General features: G+C 42.2%; 3 protein-coding genes across 3 annotated transcripts in view; 1 reads left to right on the forward strand and 2 right to left on the reverse strand.

Annotated features, from left to right (window-relative positions):
• The window catches only part of LOC123347874 (olfactory receptor 14A16-like), a 65,390-nt gene that overhangs the window by 18,365 nt on the left and 27,309 nt on the right, over positions 1-19,716 (forward strand). The window lies entirely within an intron of this gene.
• LOC123347871 (olfactory receptor 14C36-like) lies at positions 865-1,806 on the reverse strand. Its single transcript, XM_044985061.1, has one exon. The coding sequence runs from the start codon at positions 1,804-1,806 to the stop codon at positions 865-867; it is 942 nt and encodes a 313-aa protein (XP_044840996.1).
• LOC123347872 (olfactory receptor 14C36-like) lies at positions 15,988-16,929 on the reverse strand. Its single transcript, XM_044985062.1, has one exon. The coding sequence runs from the start codon at positions 16,927-16,929 to the stop codon at positions 15,988-15,990; it is 942 nt and encodes a 313-aa protein (XP_044840997.1).

Here is a 19,716-nt window from a genome sequence, read left to right on the forward strand (position 1 = left end):
ACAGCGGTGGCGGAGTCGACCTTGAAGCCGCGGACTTTGATCCCGCGGCGTCAGGACGGGTAAGTCAGTCGAACTAAGGTAGTTCGACTTCAGCTACGCTATTCACGTAGCTGAAGTCGCGTACCTTAGTTCAACACCACCACCCCCTGTAGTGTAGACCAGGCCTTAGAGTGAAGTGCCTTTAGGAGGCCATCAAGCTTGAATAGTCCATTCACAATGGAGTGGTGAAATTGGATGTGGGCGTTACCTCAGGAACAAATGCATTTGAGATACAGATGTATAACCAATATTCATAATTTTAGATACAGTGATGATACTTGTATTTAAATAGGATAATCTTATTTAGCAAATCATAACTTTTCTATTGACATAGTACATAATATACTTTGCACAAGATACGTTGTATTGTATAACCGTGGCAATATCAATGATACAAATGGTCATACTTCAATCATACAGCATCACATACATTAGAAACTTTTGTGGGTGTATCAATGTCAGTTGGGGCGCTAAAGCCCTAGACACATTTGCCAGCATAGATTATTTCGTTACTGAAATATGGTAATGGCTTTACTATTCAATATTATTCAAGCTTCAATATTGCACGAAGAAACTTGCAATTCACAACACTCAGCCATGGGATATTTCAGGCTATAATGAAGGGATAATGTCTTGTGAGTGTGTAAGCCCTTGCTCCAAGTGATGGGGTTTGAGAACAAAAGTGTGCCCTGGACTGTGATGGGAAATTAACACTATCTGAAAAGGTAATTTAATGCACCTCTGCCATCCTTCTGGCTGCGGAGAGCTAGAGGAAGCCTGGCCTGGATTTGCTGTCACTGCACATGCTGCTGCCTTGACATGGTTTCATGATGAATTTTTGATCAAGACTACCCTATGTAGCATTTTCCCCAGGGCATCTTTTATCTCCTTATTTCTCAGGCTATAAATCATCGGATTCAACAGTGGTGGCACCACAGAGTAAAACACAGCAGCCAGCAGGTCCTGATACAGTGAGGACATTGACTTTGGTCTCATGTACGTGAACATTGTGGTGCTCATAAATAACGAAAATACAATCAGGTGGGGCAGGCAGGTGGAGAAGGCTTTGTACTTGCCCTGTGTGGAAGGGATTCTTAGAATGGTGGAGAAGATGTGAATATAGGATACAAATATTGAAACAACAAAAAGGAAACCAAAAAATAAAACACAGACAATAACCAAAATTTCATTAGCTGATGTATCGTAGCAAGAGATCTTTAGTAGCTGTGGGATATCGCAGAAGAACTGCCCAATAACTTTGGAGTGGCAGAAAGGTAACCTAAATGTGTTACCCGTGTGCATCACCGAATAGAGGACAGCACTGATCCAGCATCCAGACGCCATCTGGGCACATACTGTCTTGTTCATGATCACCTTGTAATGTAGAGGACGACAGATAGCAACATAGCGGTCATACGCCATGACCACGAGAAGAATCATCTCTGCAAAAGCTAAGCTGAGAACCAAAAAGACTTGGGCAACACAACCAGAGAAAGAGATCAATCTGGTGTTGGTTAAGGAATTGGCCATGGATTTAGGGACTGTGACAGAGATGTAGCAGATATCTAGGAAGGACAAGTTTCCAAGGAAGAAGTACATGGGGGTGTGAAGTTGGTGGTTGAGGGCTACAACCATGACGATGACCAGATTCCCCACCAGGGCTGCCACATAAATGACTAGAAATACCACAAAATGTAGAATCTGCAGCTCCCGGACATCAGAAAACCCCAAGAGAAGAAACTCAGTCAGGGTGGTTTGGTTGGACATTTCTTGCCTGGGACACACTCTGTAGAGGAATGGACATGGAAAGAAAGAAAGAAGAAGAAGATAAACTGTTTATATATATTGCATAGCAGAAAAGATACAGGGGACTGAAGAACTACAAATGGACTCTCCATTCTGGGGACTGGTCCTGCTTTGAGCAGGGGGTTGGACTAGATGACCTCCTGAGGTCCCTTCCAACCCTTGATATTCTATGATTCTATGATTCTTTTATACTTGCTATATGGATGTACATTTTTTATTATGGTTAAGAGGAGGTTTTATTTTGAAAGATGACAATTTAGAAAATGTATCTTTTATTCAACAGACTGACTAGCTGTATATATTCCAAATTATATCTGCTGACTCTAATGACCATAATGAGTTATATTATTTCTTTTCCTATTAAAATTGTAGAAGCAACACAGCTATAGCAGATTAGCATGTATGGTCTTCTGGTTCATTTATCTGCTTCAGCAAGAGCATTCTTAGTTAAGTTTCAAATACAAGCACAGTTTTGCCCTCACACCTGAAGTATCACACACCTACTGACATCTGTGCAACCCAGCTGCCTTCAAATTCCTCCCCCAGTGACACACATGCTAAACACTTATTTTACAGTCTCCCCCATACAACTCCATTCATTCTCTGCCCTCAGTGACATCTGTGTGACCAAAGTTGAGATTTTCGAAGTGGCTAAAGAGGTTTAGAAGTCCATTCTGCATTATAATTAATAATTGATCATCCAAATCCATTAGATGACTTTGAAAATCTCAGTCTATATTTTTGCAGACAAAGATATGCCTCAATGAAGAATATCTGTGTATCTCTTTAGGCATTGTATCCCACATGGAAGACTTAGTACTTTGTCTCTTTATGATCTTAATCAAAGATTCAGAGAAGTAAAGGATGGAAAAATCTATTAGATCATCTAACCCATCTTCCTGGGTTCTACCTCTAGGACATTTTCTTATCTCATGTCCAGTGTTGTTTGTGAAATATGAAGCAATAGGATTTTCAATATTTGTTCCATGTGTTTTAGCTGTTTATAGCTTCAGGCCAATTCCTCTGGTACAACCCAATGCAGTGAAATTAATAGTCCTCTTGGCAACTCAGTGTCAGAAATATCTTGGAAACATGGACTGAGTTCAGAGATGAGCAATAAAAAATGAACTTGAAGACTGTATTTGTTGATTTAGGAAGAAAATTTAGCGAACTGAAGTATGTAGTAAATAGTAACTTCAGAATGTGAACACCAAACAGGAAGATGAACTATTTAACACAAAGAAAGGAGGGACAAGTAGAACTGATGGGACAGAATTAAGACAGGGAAATGTAGTTGGAATATCAGAAAAAAATTCCTGATATTGAGGCCCATGAGCCTCTAAAATAGACTTAGAGCATCATGGGCATGCTAAGCACCAGAGGAGACAAAATCAGTGGTAAATATCTGCTATATGTCTGCATGTTTCCATATGCAAATTAGAAAATATGTGATGCAGATATTGAATTATATTGTATATCTGAGCATTGCTGCGGATCAAATATATAATAAAATATTGATGTTGAAAGAGTGAATTGATATGTCTTTTTGTTCCTAGTTAAAGTTGCTCTTAAAAGGTGTACACTAAATTTTTATGGTTCAATACTGGTCAGAATAATTTAAGACTGTTAGAGTACATGTGCATAAATTGATTTAACTACTAATTTCCTGTGGTCTTAATGCTTCACGTTATTTTAATAGTAATGCTGCAATTTGTGCATTTTTTAAGGGATACATTAGTTATTTCAGACAATTAACCCTAATTTAACCAACACAAAACTTAAAAGCAAGGAAATGATGAGTTAAGGGGAAAGTCTGTTCTGTATCGTCCTGGAGAAAAATCATCAAATTATTCACTGTGAATGGGACTATCCCAACACACACATACAGATAGAGAGAGAAAAAGAGCGAGCGAGAGAGAGAGAGAGATACACCTTCCACTTCAGAGAATTGTAATTATAGTTATAATGCCAAAGATCAAACATACAATAAAAATAATGATTTTTAAAGGAATGCATTCCGTTTAAGAAAGTGATTTTCTTTTAGCAGTAAAAACAGGAAATAGTTTATGTATTCACTGGAATTTGTCTTGTTAATTTTCCTCACTGAAATTAAATAAATTTCCAACAAATTAATACAACCAAGATTAAAGGAGTGCAGGACACTTACTGTGCTGATGTATGTGGGTTTCTTCCAGTGTATGGTGTCTTTCCTCCTCCAACCTCACGGTCAATAAAAAAAATCTGTAATCACACCTCTACTATCAGTAAACAATTCCTGGTGCTGGGGAAGGAGATTTATCCAGGTCTATTCTTCCAGGGACTATGGGACATGCTCTCCAGAGCCCTGCACAGAGCAGGGCCCCAAGCAGGGGCCCCAGGGCAAAATCTAACTTCTCTATCCCATGTGTTATTGCAGTACATTAAAATAAAGTGCGAGCAAAGACAGAGACCAAGGTCTAGAGGACTGAACTCAGGGCTTGTACCCCAAGCATCCCGAGTTATAATCCCAGTCATCAGGAAAATAACTGTGTTTGCTATCTACTGACAGAAATGTTCCAACTTTCTACTGGCACAAAACCGAACACTGTTGCCCACCCCTCCTCCACGGCCCTGCCCCTCTTCGGAGGCCCCGCCCTCCACTCACTCCATCCCCCCTCCCTCTGTTCCTCACTCTCCCCACCCTCAGTCACTCACTCATTTTACTATTGCACTCATATTGCTCACTTAACTCTCTTAAGCTCCTTTGAAAATGCTAGCAAAATGTTTAAGAGGCATCTGATTTCTTTTGACTGAAGATATTTTCTTTCTCTCTATGTACGCCACCTCCTAACGGGCTAAAACTCAAAGTTATTTTTTTTAGATGTACTCCGGCAAATGTCTCTTTGGAGTTGATAGGAGTTTTGCCTGTATAAAGATTGAATACAAATTTAGGGAAGCCGGTAGGATCTCAGTTAGAGATGGAACTTAGCTAGGAAAATTGCATCCCCAGAAATTGAAATCTAAAAAAAATTGGTATGGGTTTTCAGATCCAGAAGACCCATAGTTTCATAATTCAATTGCTGAAAATTGAAGTTACGCAAATTCAGACTCGAAATTTGGTATAATTTTTTAACAATGAGACTAATTAGCCATTGGAACAATTTACCAAGGGTTCTGATGGATTCTCCATCACTGTCAATTTTTAAATCAATATGCAATGTTTCTATAAAAGATCTGCTCTCATTCAATCAACAGTTTTTGGAGGAAGTTCTGTTATACAGGTGGATAGACTAGGTGATCCCAATGATCCCTCCTCATCTAGGCATCTACAAAAATAAATACAGGGATTTTCAAAATGTGGCTAGTTGTCTAACTCCCATTGGATTTCAGTAGGGTTTAGACAATTTACTTCCTTGCACTCCTTTGTGAATGCCAACCTCTATTTTTAAAGTTAAGATGTGCAGGACCCAGTTAAAGTCAGATAGACATCTTTCAAGATAACACCTTTATTGTGGTTAGGAATTCACACATTGGCTACGTCTACATTGCAGACCACTTGCAGTGGCATGTAGAGTATGTGTAGCTACACGCCATAGTGAAAAACAAGTCTGTTTCCACACTGTGGTGTGTATACATGCCAGTGAAAGGCTCAGCAGCAGTGAAAGACTATAGCAGCAGGGAGGCAGTGGGACCCAACCTGGCTAAAAGAAGCCGTAAAGATGAGAGAGGCACTGCTTTGGTGAGTAGAGGGCCATGTAGTGCCTCACCATTTACACCGGTATTTATAACCATGCTTGTGGGGGGAGAGGGAGCAGCCATGTATATACTCTACACACTGCTGAAAGAAATGTGCAGTATCAACGTACCTCCAGAGAGAGACACACATGCTAAGACTAAAGTGAGGGACTAATTGAAATATTTTGCTTATAATTTTCTTCAGAGATGCTTTTAACTCCTTGTTTCTCAGGCTATACCTGGATTCAGTATTGGAGTCACCACTCAATAGAACACAGCAGCCAGAAGTTCCTGAGACGATGGAAATGCGGCCTTGGGTCTCATTAAATATCATATTCAATTTAGAATGAAACAGCATGAGAAAGTTGAATAAAATACTCCATCTTCATTTCAAATCATGTCAAAATTTTCCCATCAAAAATTTCATTAATCTAGAGACATACCTACAAAACACTGAGATTTCAACAAAACATCATTTTCCAACAAGAAATTGCTCCACCTAAAATTTTTGCTTAAGCCCTATAGGTTAAAAAGCATTTTAATCCCTCTCCACTGGAATACTCTATATTCCTTCTTTGAAAGTAATCAAAATTGGACAAAAGTAATGTACTCCCTCATTAAACTAAAGTTACTGTCAGGAGGTCAGAGTTAAATCAATATTTAAGTAGGAACGAGTTATTGCTATCTTTGAGATGTACAGTATTTAATTTAATTTCATTTATTTTAAATGTAAAATAGAATAAAATGTGATGACTTAAATTAAACTTATTGGGATGGAGTTTGTAGATGACCCCAGATTTATATGTTTCCTCCTCCAACTTCAAGGTTCTGCTGATCAATAAGGGAAATGGATTGTCCAACATTATCTATGAGTCTTACTATCTGTTGCTTTTCTGTTGTTAGCAACAAGAACAAGGTTAAGGAAAGTGTAGGCCCCTTACTGAATGGGGGAGGAAACTAGTGACAGAGGATGTGGAAAAAAACTAATGTACTCAATGTTTTTTTTGCCTCTGTCTTCATTAACAAGGTCAGCTCCCAGACTACTGCACTGGGAAGCACAGTATGGGGCGGAGGTGACCACCCCTCTGTGGAGAAAGAAGTGGTTCAGGACTATTTAGAAAAGCTGGACGAGCACAAGTCCATGGGGCCGGATGCACTGCATCCGAGGGTACTAAAGGAGTTCGCTGATGTGACCACAGAGCCATTGGCCATTATCTCTGAAAACTCATGGTGATTGAGGGAGGTCCCAAATGACTGGAAAAGGGCTAATGTAGTGTCCATCTTTTAAAAAGGGAAGAAGGAGGATCCAGGGAACTACAGGCCAGTCAGTGTCACCTCAGACCCTGTAAAAATCATGGAGCAGGTCCTCAAGGAATCAATTTTGAAATACTTAGAGGAGAGGAAAATGATCAGAAACAGTCAGCATGAATTCACGAAGGGCAAGTCATGCCTGACTAAACTAATTGCCTTCTATGATGAGCTAACTGGCTCTGTGGATGAGGGGAAAGCAGTGGATGTGTTATTCCTAGACTTTAGCAAAGTTTTGACATGGTTTCCCACAGTATTCTTGCCGGCAAGTTAAAGAAGTATGGGCTGGATGAATGGACGGTAAGGTGGATAGAAAACTGGCTAGATGGTCGGGCTCAACGGGTAGTGATCAATGGTTCCATGTCTAGTTGGCAGCCAGTATCAAGTGGAGTGCCCCAAGTGTCGGTGCTGGGGCCGGTTTTATTCAATATCTTCATTAACGATCTGGAGGATGGTGTGGACTGCACCCTTAGCAAGTTTGCAGATGACACTAAACTGGGAGGAGTGGTTGATACGCTGGAGGGTAGGGATAGGACATAGAGGGACCTAGACACATTGGAGGACTGAGCCAAAAGAAAGCTGATGAGGTTCAACAAGGACAAGTGCAGAGTCCTACACTTACGGAAGAATCCCATACACTGCTACAGACTAGGGACTGAGTGGCTAGGCAGCAGTTCTGCAGAAAAAAAACCTTGGGGTTACAGTGGGTGAGAAGCTGGATATGAGCTGACAGTATGCCCTTGTGGCCAAGAAGGCTAAAGGCATTTTGGGCTGTATAAGTGGGAGCATTGCCAGAAGATCGTGGGATGTGATCATTCCTCTCTTTTCAACATTGGTGAGGCCTCATCTGGAGTGCAGTGTCCAGTTCTGGGCCCCCCGCTACAAGAAGGATGTGGAAAAATTGGAAAGAGTCCAGCGGAGGGCAACAAAAATGATTAGGGGACTGGAGCACATGACTTATGAGGAGAGGCTGAGGGAACTGGGCTTATTTAGTCTACAGAAGAGAAGAATGAGAAGGGATTTGATAGCTGCTTTCAACTACCTGAAAGGGGGTTCCAAAGAGGATGGATCTAGACTGTTCTCAGTGGTAGCAGATGACAGAACAAGGAGTAATGGTCTCAAGTTGCAGTGGGGGTGGTTTAGGTTGGATATTCGGAAAAAAAACTTTTTCTCTAGGAGGGTGATGAAGCATTGGAATGGGTTACCTAGGGAGGTGGTGGAATCTCCGTCCTTAGAGGTTTTTAAGGTCAGGCTTGACAAATCCCTGACTGGGATGATTTAGTTGGAGATTGGTCCTGCTTTGAGCCTGAGGTTGGACTAGATGACCTCCTGAGGTCCCTTCCAACCCTGATATTCTTTGATTCTATGATTCTATGCTCTCTTCCTATGATCTGTGTATAGCAATTGTGGTCTTCATTTTCAGCAAAGGGGTATACCTTTGAGGAAGAGATCTATACATGTCCATTCTTTAAGGGCTTTTGAGGAATCATTCCCTACAGCCCTGCACAACTCAGAAGTAGAGGACCAGTGGAAACACTTAACTTGATTTTGCTGTGTGTTTCTAAAGTTTCATCAAACTAATGTGAAAACAGAGACACAAGGCAGAATGGGAAGCCAGGGACTCCTGAATTCTAACCCTGGTTGGATGGAAACAATGGATGTGGTTCCTACACACTGACAGTATGTTCGTATCATTTCTCTATCCAGGCATTGTAAATATGCAATCCGTGTCCTATGCTTGCCCATGATGTCTGGTGAGGCCAGTGCACAGGACATCTCAGACCTCGTGTAGGCCCAGTTCTTTATGCATAAGTGCTTAGCATGAAAGTACGGTTGGGAGGGAGTGCAAAATAGGATGACAATTTAAATGTGACCTTCCTCATCATAATAAGGCACTTAGATTTACTAGAAATGGTTTTGAAAAATCCTTTGGCTGGAACAGTTTTCCACTGGGAAATGCAGTTCTATCGAAACACAAATGTTTGTTGGAAAGTGTCCATCTCATGAACACTTTTGAGGAATATTTTAACTCTCTTGTTTTGCTTTGATTATGGCAGAACATTTTGTTTCAACTATGTCTTTCTGATTAATTTTGTTTTCACTTTTATATTATATTAAAGTAGAACACAGAAATATATATAACAGTTCATGGTTCAGAGACTATACTAAGCTTGACTATCATGTGATATAACAATGCTAAGGAAAATAAAAAGAATGACAAGATGTGATGGGCAGGTGGCAAAAGGTTTGTAATGGTCTTATATAGAAGGAACTCAAGCAGCAAATGCAGAACACAAATATTAAAAAGACGCAGATGAATCAGAAAAAATCCCAAGGGAATCATCCAAATCATGTGTATCAGAGCAGAAGAAATTTAGTAACTTTGGGATGTTGAAAAAAATATTACCAAGAGAACATAAGAATGGCCATACTGGGTCAGACCAAAAGTCCATCTAGCCCAGTATCCTGTCTTCCAACAGTGGCCAATGCCAGGTGCCTCAGAGGGAATGAATAGAACAGGTAATTGTCAAGTGATCTATCCCCTGTCACCCATTCCCAGCTTCTGACAAACAGGATAGGGACACCATCCCTGCCCATCCTGGCTAATAGCCATTGATGGACCTACCCTCCATGAACTTATCTAGTTCTTTTTTTTAACCCTGTTATAATTCTGGCCTTCACAACATCTTCTGACAAGGAGTTCCACAAGTTGAATGTGCGTTGTGTGAATAAAATATTTCCTTTTGTTTGTTGTAAGTCTGCTGCCTCTTAATTTCATTTGGTGACCCCTAGTTCTTGTCTTATGAGAAGGAGTAAATAACACTTCCTTATTGACTTTCTCCACACCAGTCATGATTTTCTAAATGTGTAGCATATACTTAGTCATCTGTTTTCCAACTTGAAAAGTCCCAGGCTTATTAATCTCTCTTCATATGGCAGCTGTTCCATACCCCTAATCATTTTTGTTGCCCTTTTCTGAACCCTTACTAATTCCAATATATCTTTTTTTGAGATGGGGCTATCACATCTGCATGCAGCAGTCAAGATGTGGGTATTCCATGGATTTATATAGAGGTAATGCAATATTTTCTGTCTTATTATCTATCTTTTTCTTAATGATTCCAAGAATTGTGTTTGCTTTTTTGACTGCCGTTGCACATTGACTGTATGTTTTCAGAGAAGTATCCACAATTACCTCAAGATCTCTTTCTTGTGTGGTTACTGCTAATTTAGACCACATCATTTTATATGTATAGTTGGCATTATGTTTTCCAATGTGCATTACTTGGCATTTATCAACACTGAATTTCATCTCCCATTTTGTTGCCCAGTCACCCAGTTTTGAAGATCCTTTTGCTCTTCACAGCCTACCTGGGACTTACCTATCTTAAGTAGTTTTGTATCATCACAAATTTTTCCACCTCACTGTTTACCCCTTTTTCCAGATCATTTATGAATATGTTGAATAGGACTGGGCCCAGTACAGACCTCTGGTGGACACCACTATTTACCTCTCTCCATTTTGAAAACTGACCATTTATTCCTACCCTTTGTTTCCTGTCTTTTAACCAGTTTCTGATCCATAATACGACCTTCCCTCTCATCCCATGATAGCTTACCTTGCTTAAGAGCCTTTGGTGAGGGACCTTGTCAAAGGCTTTCTGAAAATCTAAGTACACTGGATCCCCCTTGTCCACATGCTTGTTTATCCCTTTGAAGAATTCTAGTAGATTGGTGAGGCATGATTTCCCTTTACAAAAACCATGTTGACTTTTCCCCAACAAATTATGTTTGTCTATATGTCTGACAATTTTGTTCTTTATTATAGTTTCAACCATTTTGCCTAGTACTGAAGTAAGGTTACCAGTTCGTAATTGCTGGGATCACTTCTGGAGCATCACATTAGCTATCCTCCAGTCATTTGGTACAGAAGCTGATTTAAATGATAGACTACAGACCCCAGATAGTAGTTCTGCAATTTCACATTTGAGTTTCTTCAGAACTCTTGGGTGAATACCATCTGGACCTGGTGACTTGTTACTATTTAGTTTATCAGTTTGTTACAAAACCTCCTCTAATGACACCTCAATCTGGAACACTTCCTCAGATTTGTCACCTAAAAAGAATGGCTCAGGTTTGGGAATCTGCTTCACATCCTCAGAAGTTAAGACCAATGCAAAGAATTAATTTAGTTTCTCTGCAATGGCCTTATCATCCTTGAGTGCTCCTTTAGCATCTCGATCATCCAATGGCCCCACTGGTTGTTTAGCAGGCTTCCTGCTTCTCATGTACCTATCTTTAGCGCCCTCATTGCCAAGATGGAGTCTACTCTGCAGGCAGCTCTGGCCAAGAGAAGGTGCACGCAGGAATGCAGCAGGGAAAATCCCTTCCACCCCAGGGGCACCTGTTCCAACCCCCGCCCAGAGTGAACACACACCCTCACAGGAAAAGTACAATGGATATGACAAAGGGAGATATTTATTTACAGAGGGATGAGAGGAGAAATACAACAAGAAGAAATATAGGGGGAGCAGTAAATCAGGGTTGCATCCAAACCAAGGCCTCACGGGCCCAGTGGTAGCACAGTCTGGAAGGGCAAAGTTCCAGTCCAGTGGTGAGTCTTGGGTGCTCCTGGTTGTCTTCGGTGCCAGTGAACTTTCCCCAACAAACCCCTCTGGTGCCCTCTTCTGCCGCTCTCTACAAAGCCACACAGAGCGACCACCTCCCCATTTAACTAGCTAGCAGCCTCCCTCTTTATTCCCAGTGCAGAGTCACGAGCCCCAGTACTCACAGCCCCATGCAGCTCTGGGCAGCCGTGATACTGGGTCCAGCTTGTCCTTCTTGGATTGGCCTGTCCTTCTCAGGCGATTCCTCCTTGGCACAGTGCTTGTCTTGGCTAGTGTCCTGGGGTGTCCCCGATCGGCTGCCCTCTCCTTCCCAGGTTTCCAGGGGTGGTTCTTTGTTTTTTGCCGCCACAAGCACAGCAGGCGGGCAGCTTTCGGCAGCGCACCTGTGGGCGGTCCACTGGTCAGGTGGATTCTGCAGCACGCCTGCAGGAGGTCTGCAAGTGTTTCGCCATCGACGTCCCCGCCGCCGAATTGCCGCTGAAGCCATGGGACCGGCAGACCTCCCGCAGGCGCGCCGCCGAAAGCTGCCTGCCTGCTGCCTCACAGCGCCCGCCAGGCCGCCCCAGGCACGCGCTTGCTATGCTGGAGCCTGGAGCTGCCCCTGCAAGATTCAGGCAGGTTCTCTGCTGCTTCCTCTGCAAGGACCTGCGGGTTGCTGCCTCTCTCTTCCCCAGAGCTCCAGAGCCGCCCCCTGGAGTTTCCCTCCTTTTTTCTTACTCTCCCCTCCCCACTAGGAAAAAGATTTAAAGGGGCCAAATATATTTTTACACTACTTTTGCCAGAGTTTATAATCCTTTCTATTTTCCTCACTAGGTTTTAACTTCCACTTTTAAAAGGATGCCTTTTTGTCTCTCGTTGCTTCTTTTACTTTGTTGTTTAGCCACGGTGGCACTTTTTTGGTTCTCTTACTATATATATTAATTTGGGGTATACATTTAAGTTAAGTCTCTATTATGTGTCTTTAAAAAGCTTCCATGCAGTTTGCAGGGATTTCACTTTTGGTGCTGTACCTTTTAATTTCTGTTTAACTAGCTTCCTCATTTTTGTGTATCCCCCTTTCTGAAATTAAAAGCTACTGTGCTGGGCTGCTGTAGTGTTTTCTCCACCACAGAGATGTTAAATTTAATTATATTATGGTCACTATTACCAAGCGGTCCAGCTATATTCACTTCTTGAACCAGACCCTGTTCTCCACTTAGAACTAAATCATGAAATACCTCTCCTCTTGTGGGTTCCAGCACTAGCTGCTCCAAGAAGCAGTCATTTAAGATGTCATGAAACTATAGTGGGCATGTTGACCAGACTTCAGGCTATGTAGCTCATGTGCGTATGCCCCTCATATTGCCATGCTATCTCTCAGCACCCCACAGTCTTTACCATATTTATCCCCATACTAGCCCGGTGTGGCAGGCACAGATATTAATTTTATCCCCATTGTACACTTGGGGAACTGAGACAGATTTACAGGCCAGATTGTTAAGGGTATTTAGGTGCCTAATAGGGTTTTCAAAAGAGTCTTGACACCTTACACCCATTGAAATCAGTGAGTTTTAGGCAACTAGGCACTTTTGAAAATACCAGTAAAGTCCTAAATACCTTTGAAAAGCTGACCCTTGGGGACTCACTCAAGGTCACACAAGAAGGTTACTGCAGAGGTGGGAACTGAAACCTGTTTTCCTAAGACCCAGGATAGCACCCTAACAAGTGGGCCATCATTTCCACACCAGGCTCTGCCAAAAGAACCAAGCTTCCTACTCTTAAATCCCCATGTTAAGTCCCCAGATAACATCAGCATAATTTATCATCTCTGGGGAGACAAGATATGGCTTTTCACAGAGAGAATTTTAGTGCACAACCCAGACAGTAGGTCTACACTGTACACTCCTTACAATGGCATGTAGAGGCACATACACTGCTGTCAAGGTTCCCTCTCCACTCTGAACTTTAGAGTACAGTTGTGGGACCCACATGAAAGACCCCCTAAGCTTATTTTTACCAGTTTAGGTTAACAGTACGCTGCCACCACCAAGCGAGTTAACCAAATATTTAGGGAGAGCCACTTGGAACTTTGCCTTTCCCAAATACCTCCCAAGTCCCTAATCCCCCTCTCCTCGCCAGGCTTGAGAATATTCCTCCCCAAACCCCTACATCTCTTTCCCTGGGGTGGCTTGAGAATATCCCTTCATCACTTAGTCCTGGTGAACACAGATCCAAACCCTTGGATCGTAAAACAATGAAAAATCAATCAGGTTCTTAAAAGAAGAATTTTAATGACAAAAAAAAGTGAAAGGAGTACCTCTGTAAGATTAGAATGAAAGATAATCTCACACACAATCAGATTCAAAACACAGAGGGTTTCCCTCTTGGCAACACTTTAAAGTTACACAAAGAACCCAAATTTATCCTCCCACTTATTTGCAAAAGAACGAACAAACAAGTAAATAAAAGTAATCTAATGCATTCCTTCTCTAAATACTTACTACCCTATAGGAGTGGGATGGCTCCTTCTTTTTCTGTCTCTGGCAGAAGACCACACACCCAGACAAAAGACTTTTTCCCCCTTTCAGATTTTAAAGTATCTTGTCTCCTTGTCCTTCTGGTTAGGTGTCAGCTAGGTTGTGTGAGCTTCTCAACCCTTTACAGGTAAAAGAGGAATTAACCTTTAACTATATGTTGATGACAAGTGCACACAGGTAGAGTAGACAGTGAGGCCCTGTTGAGGTGAATAAAGACAGACCAGAATCTTAGGGTCTGCCTACACAGCTCTCTACATGCCCAAGCAGTACCTCCCACAACTATACCAAGCAGTGACTATCTGTCACTGACACGTGAAGCTACACACCACTTGCTTTTCACTGCTGTGTGTAGCTACACATATGTTATTGTGCTGTGTAGATGTAGCCAGAGAGTGCGACACAGGGAATTATTTTTTCTTCGTGAAAAATACCTTCCCTGTCAATTTTCTCAGCACGCTTTTTTATCTCCTTGTTTCCCACAGTCCTTAGGCTGGGTCAACATTGTTACCTTGCCTCAGTGAGTCACAGCTGAGAACACCGGATTCAGGAGAAACTGCTGAGAAATAGGGCAGACTCATCCCAAACGGGAGGTTATTCTATCATTAGATTATAGCAGGCCAGGAACATAAGTAAATTTCTGTCTCACCACATTTTGGTTAACAAGAAGTCAATAATGCAGTCTCCTTAGGCATATAGAGATTGGATTCTATAATGAGTGGTTACTGAAAGCCAATTTCATGAAACATAGGGTCCTACCAATCTCAAGATATCAGCCACTTAGCCCGGTCAATATACACCTCAGATCTACCCAATCATCACGTTAGTACCAAACCTTTAGTAACTAAAAGCTAAAAGTTTAATAATAAAAGAAAGAATAAGAGTGTTAATAATGGTTAATAGATCATACACATACAATAATTGCAAAGTCTTTATATCAGGTTTATAGCAGCGATGGTTTAGACTGCTGGCTTGTAAAGTCTCTCTGGCAGCTTCCAAAAGACTGGAAGGTCCTCAGTCCATAGTTCAAAATGCTCCTTTTTGCTGTAAATCCACAATCCAGAGAATCAGGGCAGGAAAGAAGCAAAATAGAATCATCTCAGGAACAAAGAATCCTGTGGCACCTTATAGACTAACAGACGTTTTGCAGCATGAGCTTTCGTGGGTGAATACCCACTTCGTCGGATGCAAGAGTGGAAATTTCCACTCTTGCATTCGACGAAGTGGGTATTCACCCACGAAAGCTCATGCTGCAAAACGTCTGTTAGTCTATAAGGTGCCACAGGATTCTTTGCTGCTTTTACAGAACCAGACTAACACGGCTACCCCTCTGATACTTGACAATCATCTCAGGGTTTTTTATACCCTTTTCCATGTGCCTGTAAATTTATTGGCTCAAACACAGCTCACAGTCTCTGTTTGTGGAAAGTTACTGACCTAAGATGGAATCCAGGGTTTAGCAAATCATAACTTTTCTATTGACATGGTACATAATATACTTTGCACAAGATACTTTGTATTGTATAACAGTGGCAATATCAATGATACAAATGGTCATACTTCAATCATACAGCATCACATACATTAGAAACTTTTGCAGGTGTATCAATGTCAGTTAGGGGTGCTAAAGCCCTAGACACATTTGCCAGCATAGATTATTTCGTTACTGAAATATGGTAATGGCTTTACTATTCAATATTATTCAAGCTTCAATATTGCACGAAGAAACTTGCAATTCATAACACTCAGCCATGGGATATTACAGGCTATAATGAAGGGATAATGTCTTGTGAGTGTGTAAGCCCTTGCTCCAAGTGATGGGGTTTGAGAACAAAAGTGTGCCCTGGACCGTGATGGGAAATTAACACTACCTGAAAAGGTAATTTAATGCACCTCTGCCATCCTTCTGGCTGCGGAGAGCTAGAGGAAGTCTGGCCTGGATTTGCTTTCACTGCACATGCTGCTGCCTTGACATGGTTTCATGATGAATTTTTGATCAAGACTACCCTATGTAGCATTTTCCCCAGGGCATCTTTTATCTCCTTATTTCTCAGGCTATAAATCATCGGATTCAACAATGGTGGCACCACAGAGTAAAACACAGCAGCCAGCAGGTCCTGATACAGTGAGGACATTGACTTTGGTCTTATGTAGGTGAACATTGTGGTGCTCATAAATAACGAAAATACAATCAGGTGGGGCAGGCAGGTGGAGAAGGCTTTGTACTTGCCCTGTGTGGAAGGGATTCTTAGAATGGTGGAGAAGATGTGAATATAGGATACAAATATTGAAACAACAAAAAGGAAACCAAAAAATAAAACACAGACAATAACCAAAATTTCATTAGCTGATGTATCGTAGCAAGAGATCTTTAGTAGCTGTGGGATATCGCAGAAGAACTGCCCAATAACATTGGAACGGCAGAAAGGTAACCTAAATGTGTTACCCGTGTGCATCACCGAATAGAGGACAGCACTGATCCAGCACCCAGACGCCATCTGGGCACACATTGTCTTGTTCATGATCACCTTGTAATGTAGAGGACGACAGATAGCAACATAGCGGTCATACGCCATGACCACGAGAAGAAGCATCTCTGCAAAAACTAAGGTGACAACCAAAAAGATTTGGGCAACACAACCAGAGAAAGAGATCAATCTGGTGTTGGTTAAGGAATTGGCCATAGATTTAGGGACTGTGACAGAGATGTAGCAGATATCTAGGAAGGACAAGTTTCCAAGGAAGAAGTACATGGGGGTGTGAAGTTGGTGGTTGAGGGCTACAACCATGACGATGACCAGATTCCCCACCAGGGCTGCCACATAAATGACTAGAAATACCATAAAATGTAGAATCTGCAGCTCCCGGACATCAGAAAACCCCAAGAGAAGAAACTCAGTCAGGGTGGTTTGGTTGGACATTTCTTGCCTGGGACACACTCTGTAGAGGAATGGACATGGAAAGAAAGAAAGAAAGAAAGAAGAAGAAGATAAACTGTTTATATATATTGCATAGCACATGTGCATAAATTGATTTAACTACTAATTTCCTGTGGTCTTAATGCTTCACGTTATTTTAATAGTAATGCTGCAATTTGTGCATTTTTTTAAGGGATACATTAGTTATTTCAGACAATTAACCCTAATTTAACCAACACAAAACTTAAAAGCAAGGAAATGATGAGTTAAGGGGAAAGTCTGTTCTGTATCGTCCTGGAGAAAAATCATCAAATTATTCACTGTGAATGGGACTATCCCAACACACACATACAGATAGAGAGAGAAAAAGAGCGAGCGAGAGAGAGAGAGAGATACACCTTCCACTTCAGAGAATTGTAATTATAGTTATAATGCCAAAGATCAAACATACAATAAAAATAATGATTTTAAAGGAATGCATTCCGTTTAAGAAAGTGATTTTCTTTTAGCAGTAAAAACAGGAAGTCGTTTACGTATTCACTGGAATTTGTCTTGTTAATTTTCCTCACTGAAATTAAATAAATTTCCAACAAATTAATACAGCCAAGATTAAAGGATTCCAGGACACTTACTGTGCTGATGTATGTGGGTTTCTTCCAGTGTATGGTGTCTTTCCTCCTCCAACCTCACGGTCAATAAAAAAAATCTGTAATCACACCTCTACTATCAGTAAAAAATTCCTGGTGCTGGGGAAGGAGATTTATCCAGGTCTATTCTTCCAGGGACTATGGGACATGCTCTCCAGAGCCCTGCACAGAGCAGGGCCCCAAGCAGGGGCCCCAGGGCAAAATCTAACTTCTCCATCTCATGTGTTATTGCAGTTCATTAAAATAAGGTGCGAGCAAAGACAGAGACCAAGGTCTAGAGGACTGAACTCAGGGCTTGTACCCCAAGGATCCCGAGTTATAATCCCAGTCATCAGTAAAATAAATGTGTTTGCTATCTACTGACAGAAATGTTCCAACTTTCTACTGGCACAAAACTGAACACTCTTGCCCGCCCCTCCTCCACGGCCCTGCCCCTCTTCGGAGGCCACGCCCTCCACTCACTCCATCCCCCCTCCCTCTGTTCCTCACTCTCCCCACCCTCAGTCACTCACTCATTTTCACAGAGCTTCTTCCACTCTGGGTCTTTGGCGGCAATTTGGCAGTGGGGGATCCTTCCGCTCTGGGACCCGCCGCTGAAGTGCCTCGAAGACCCATGGCGGGGGTCCTTCCACCCCAGGACCCGCTGCCAAAGTGCTGGGTCTTCAGCAGCAATTTGGCAGTGGGGAGCCCCCACCGCCAAAGACCCCAGGCCCCGTGAATCCTCTGGGTGGCCCTGGCTCTATGCAATGCTCCGTGAGCAAGAGTATGAAAAGGAAAGATTCACCCCCTCAGTAGTGCTTGTAACAGGATAATGCACAGAGTGAAGCACTTTAAGAGGAGAAGCAAAGGTCCTGAGCTCATCCAGGGAGTCTGCAGGAATTGAACCCAGAACTCATGACACATGGGCTCAGGCTAGCCCATCTGCTGAGGATTGAACAAAGTTGATTGCATCTCATTGGGTCTTTCACTAGGGTGCTCCACTCTGACCCAACAGACATAGCTGTGGGAAAAAGCTGCATCCTTACTAATATGAACACAGGAAAATGGGGCCTTGCATAAGTTTTTCAAAGTGATTAGTGATTTGGGGTCCCTCAAGTTGGGCACGCCAAATAATGGGACACCTTGAAATGAGCCTGATTTTCAGGACAGGTCCTCAGCACTTTCTATGAATCAAGACCCTTTAAGGGGTCTCAATTTGGACACCCAAAATCCACACAAGCGGTCCATTTCCTAGACACTACTGTGCTAATAAACGATGGTCACATAAATACCACCCTATACCGGAAACCCACTGACCGCTATACTTACCTACATGCCTCCAGCTTCCATCCCGGACACACCACACGATCCATTGTCTACAGCCAAGCTCTAAGATACAACCGTATTTGCTCCAATCCCTCGGACAGAGATAAACACCTACAAGATCTCTATCAAGCATTCTTAAAACTACAATACCCACCTGCTGAAGTGAAAAAACAGATTGACAGAGCCAGAAGAGTACCCAGAAGCCACCTACTACAGGACAGGCCTAAAAAAGAAAATAACAGAACGCCACTAGCCATCACCTACAGCCCCCAACTAAAACCTCTCCAGCGCATCATCAAGGATTTACAACCTATCCTTAAAGATGATCCCTCACTCTCACAGATCTTGGGAGACAGGCCAGTCCTCGCTTATAGACAGCCTCCCAACCTGAAGCAAATACTCACCAGCAACCGCACACCATACAACATAAACACTAACCCAGGAACCTATCCTTGCAACAAAGCCCGATGCCAGCTCTGTCCACATATCCATTCCAGTGACACCATCATAGGACCTAATCACATCAGGCATGCCATCAGGGGCTCGTACACCTGCACATCTACCAACGTGATATATGCCATCATGTGCCAGCAATGCCCCTCTGCCATGTACATTGGCCAAACTGGACAGTCTCTACGCAAAAGAATAAATGGACACAAATCTGACATCAGGAATCATAACATTCAAAAACCAGTGGGAGAACACTTCAACCTCTCTAACCACTCAGTGACAGACTTGAAGGTGGCAATTTTGCAACAAAAAAACTTCAAAAACAGACTCCAAAGAGAAACTGCTGAACTCGAATTAATATGCAAACTAGACACAATTACCTGTGGTC

Source organism: Mauremys mutica, chromosome 13 (assembly GCF_020497125.1).
Source record: "Mauremys mutica isolate MM-2020 ecotype Southern chromosome 13, ASM2049712v1, whole genome shotgun sequence".
NCBI lineage: Eukaryota > Metazoa > Chordata > Testudines > Geoemydidae > Mauremys > Mauremys mutica.

Bases quoted from the DNA above. Each gene is read 5' to 3' on its own strand.
- LOC123347871 (XM_044985061.1), bottom strand. From the start codon at position 1,806: ATGTCCAACCAAACCACCCTGACTGAGTTTCTTCTCTTGGGGTTTTCT.
- LOC123347872 (XM_044985062.1), bottom strand. From the start codon at position 16,929: ATGTCCAACCAAACCACCCTGACTGAGTTTCTTCTCTTGGGGTTTTCT.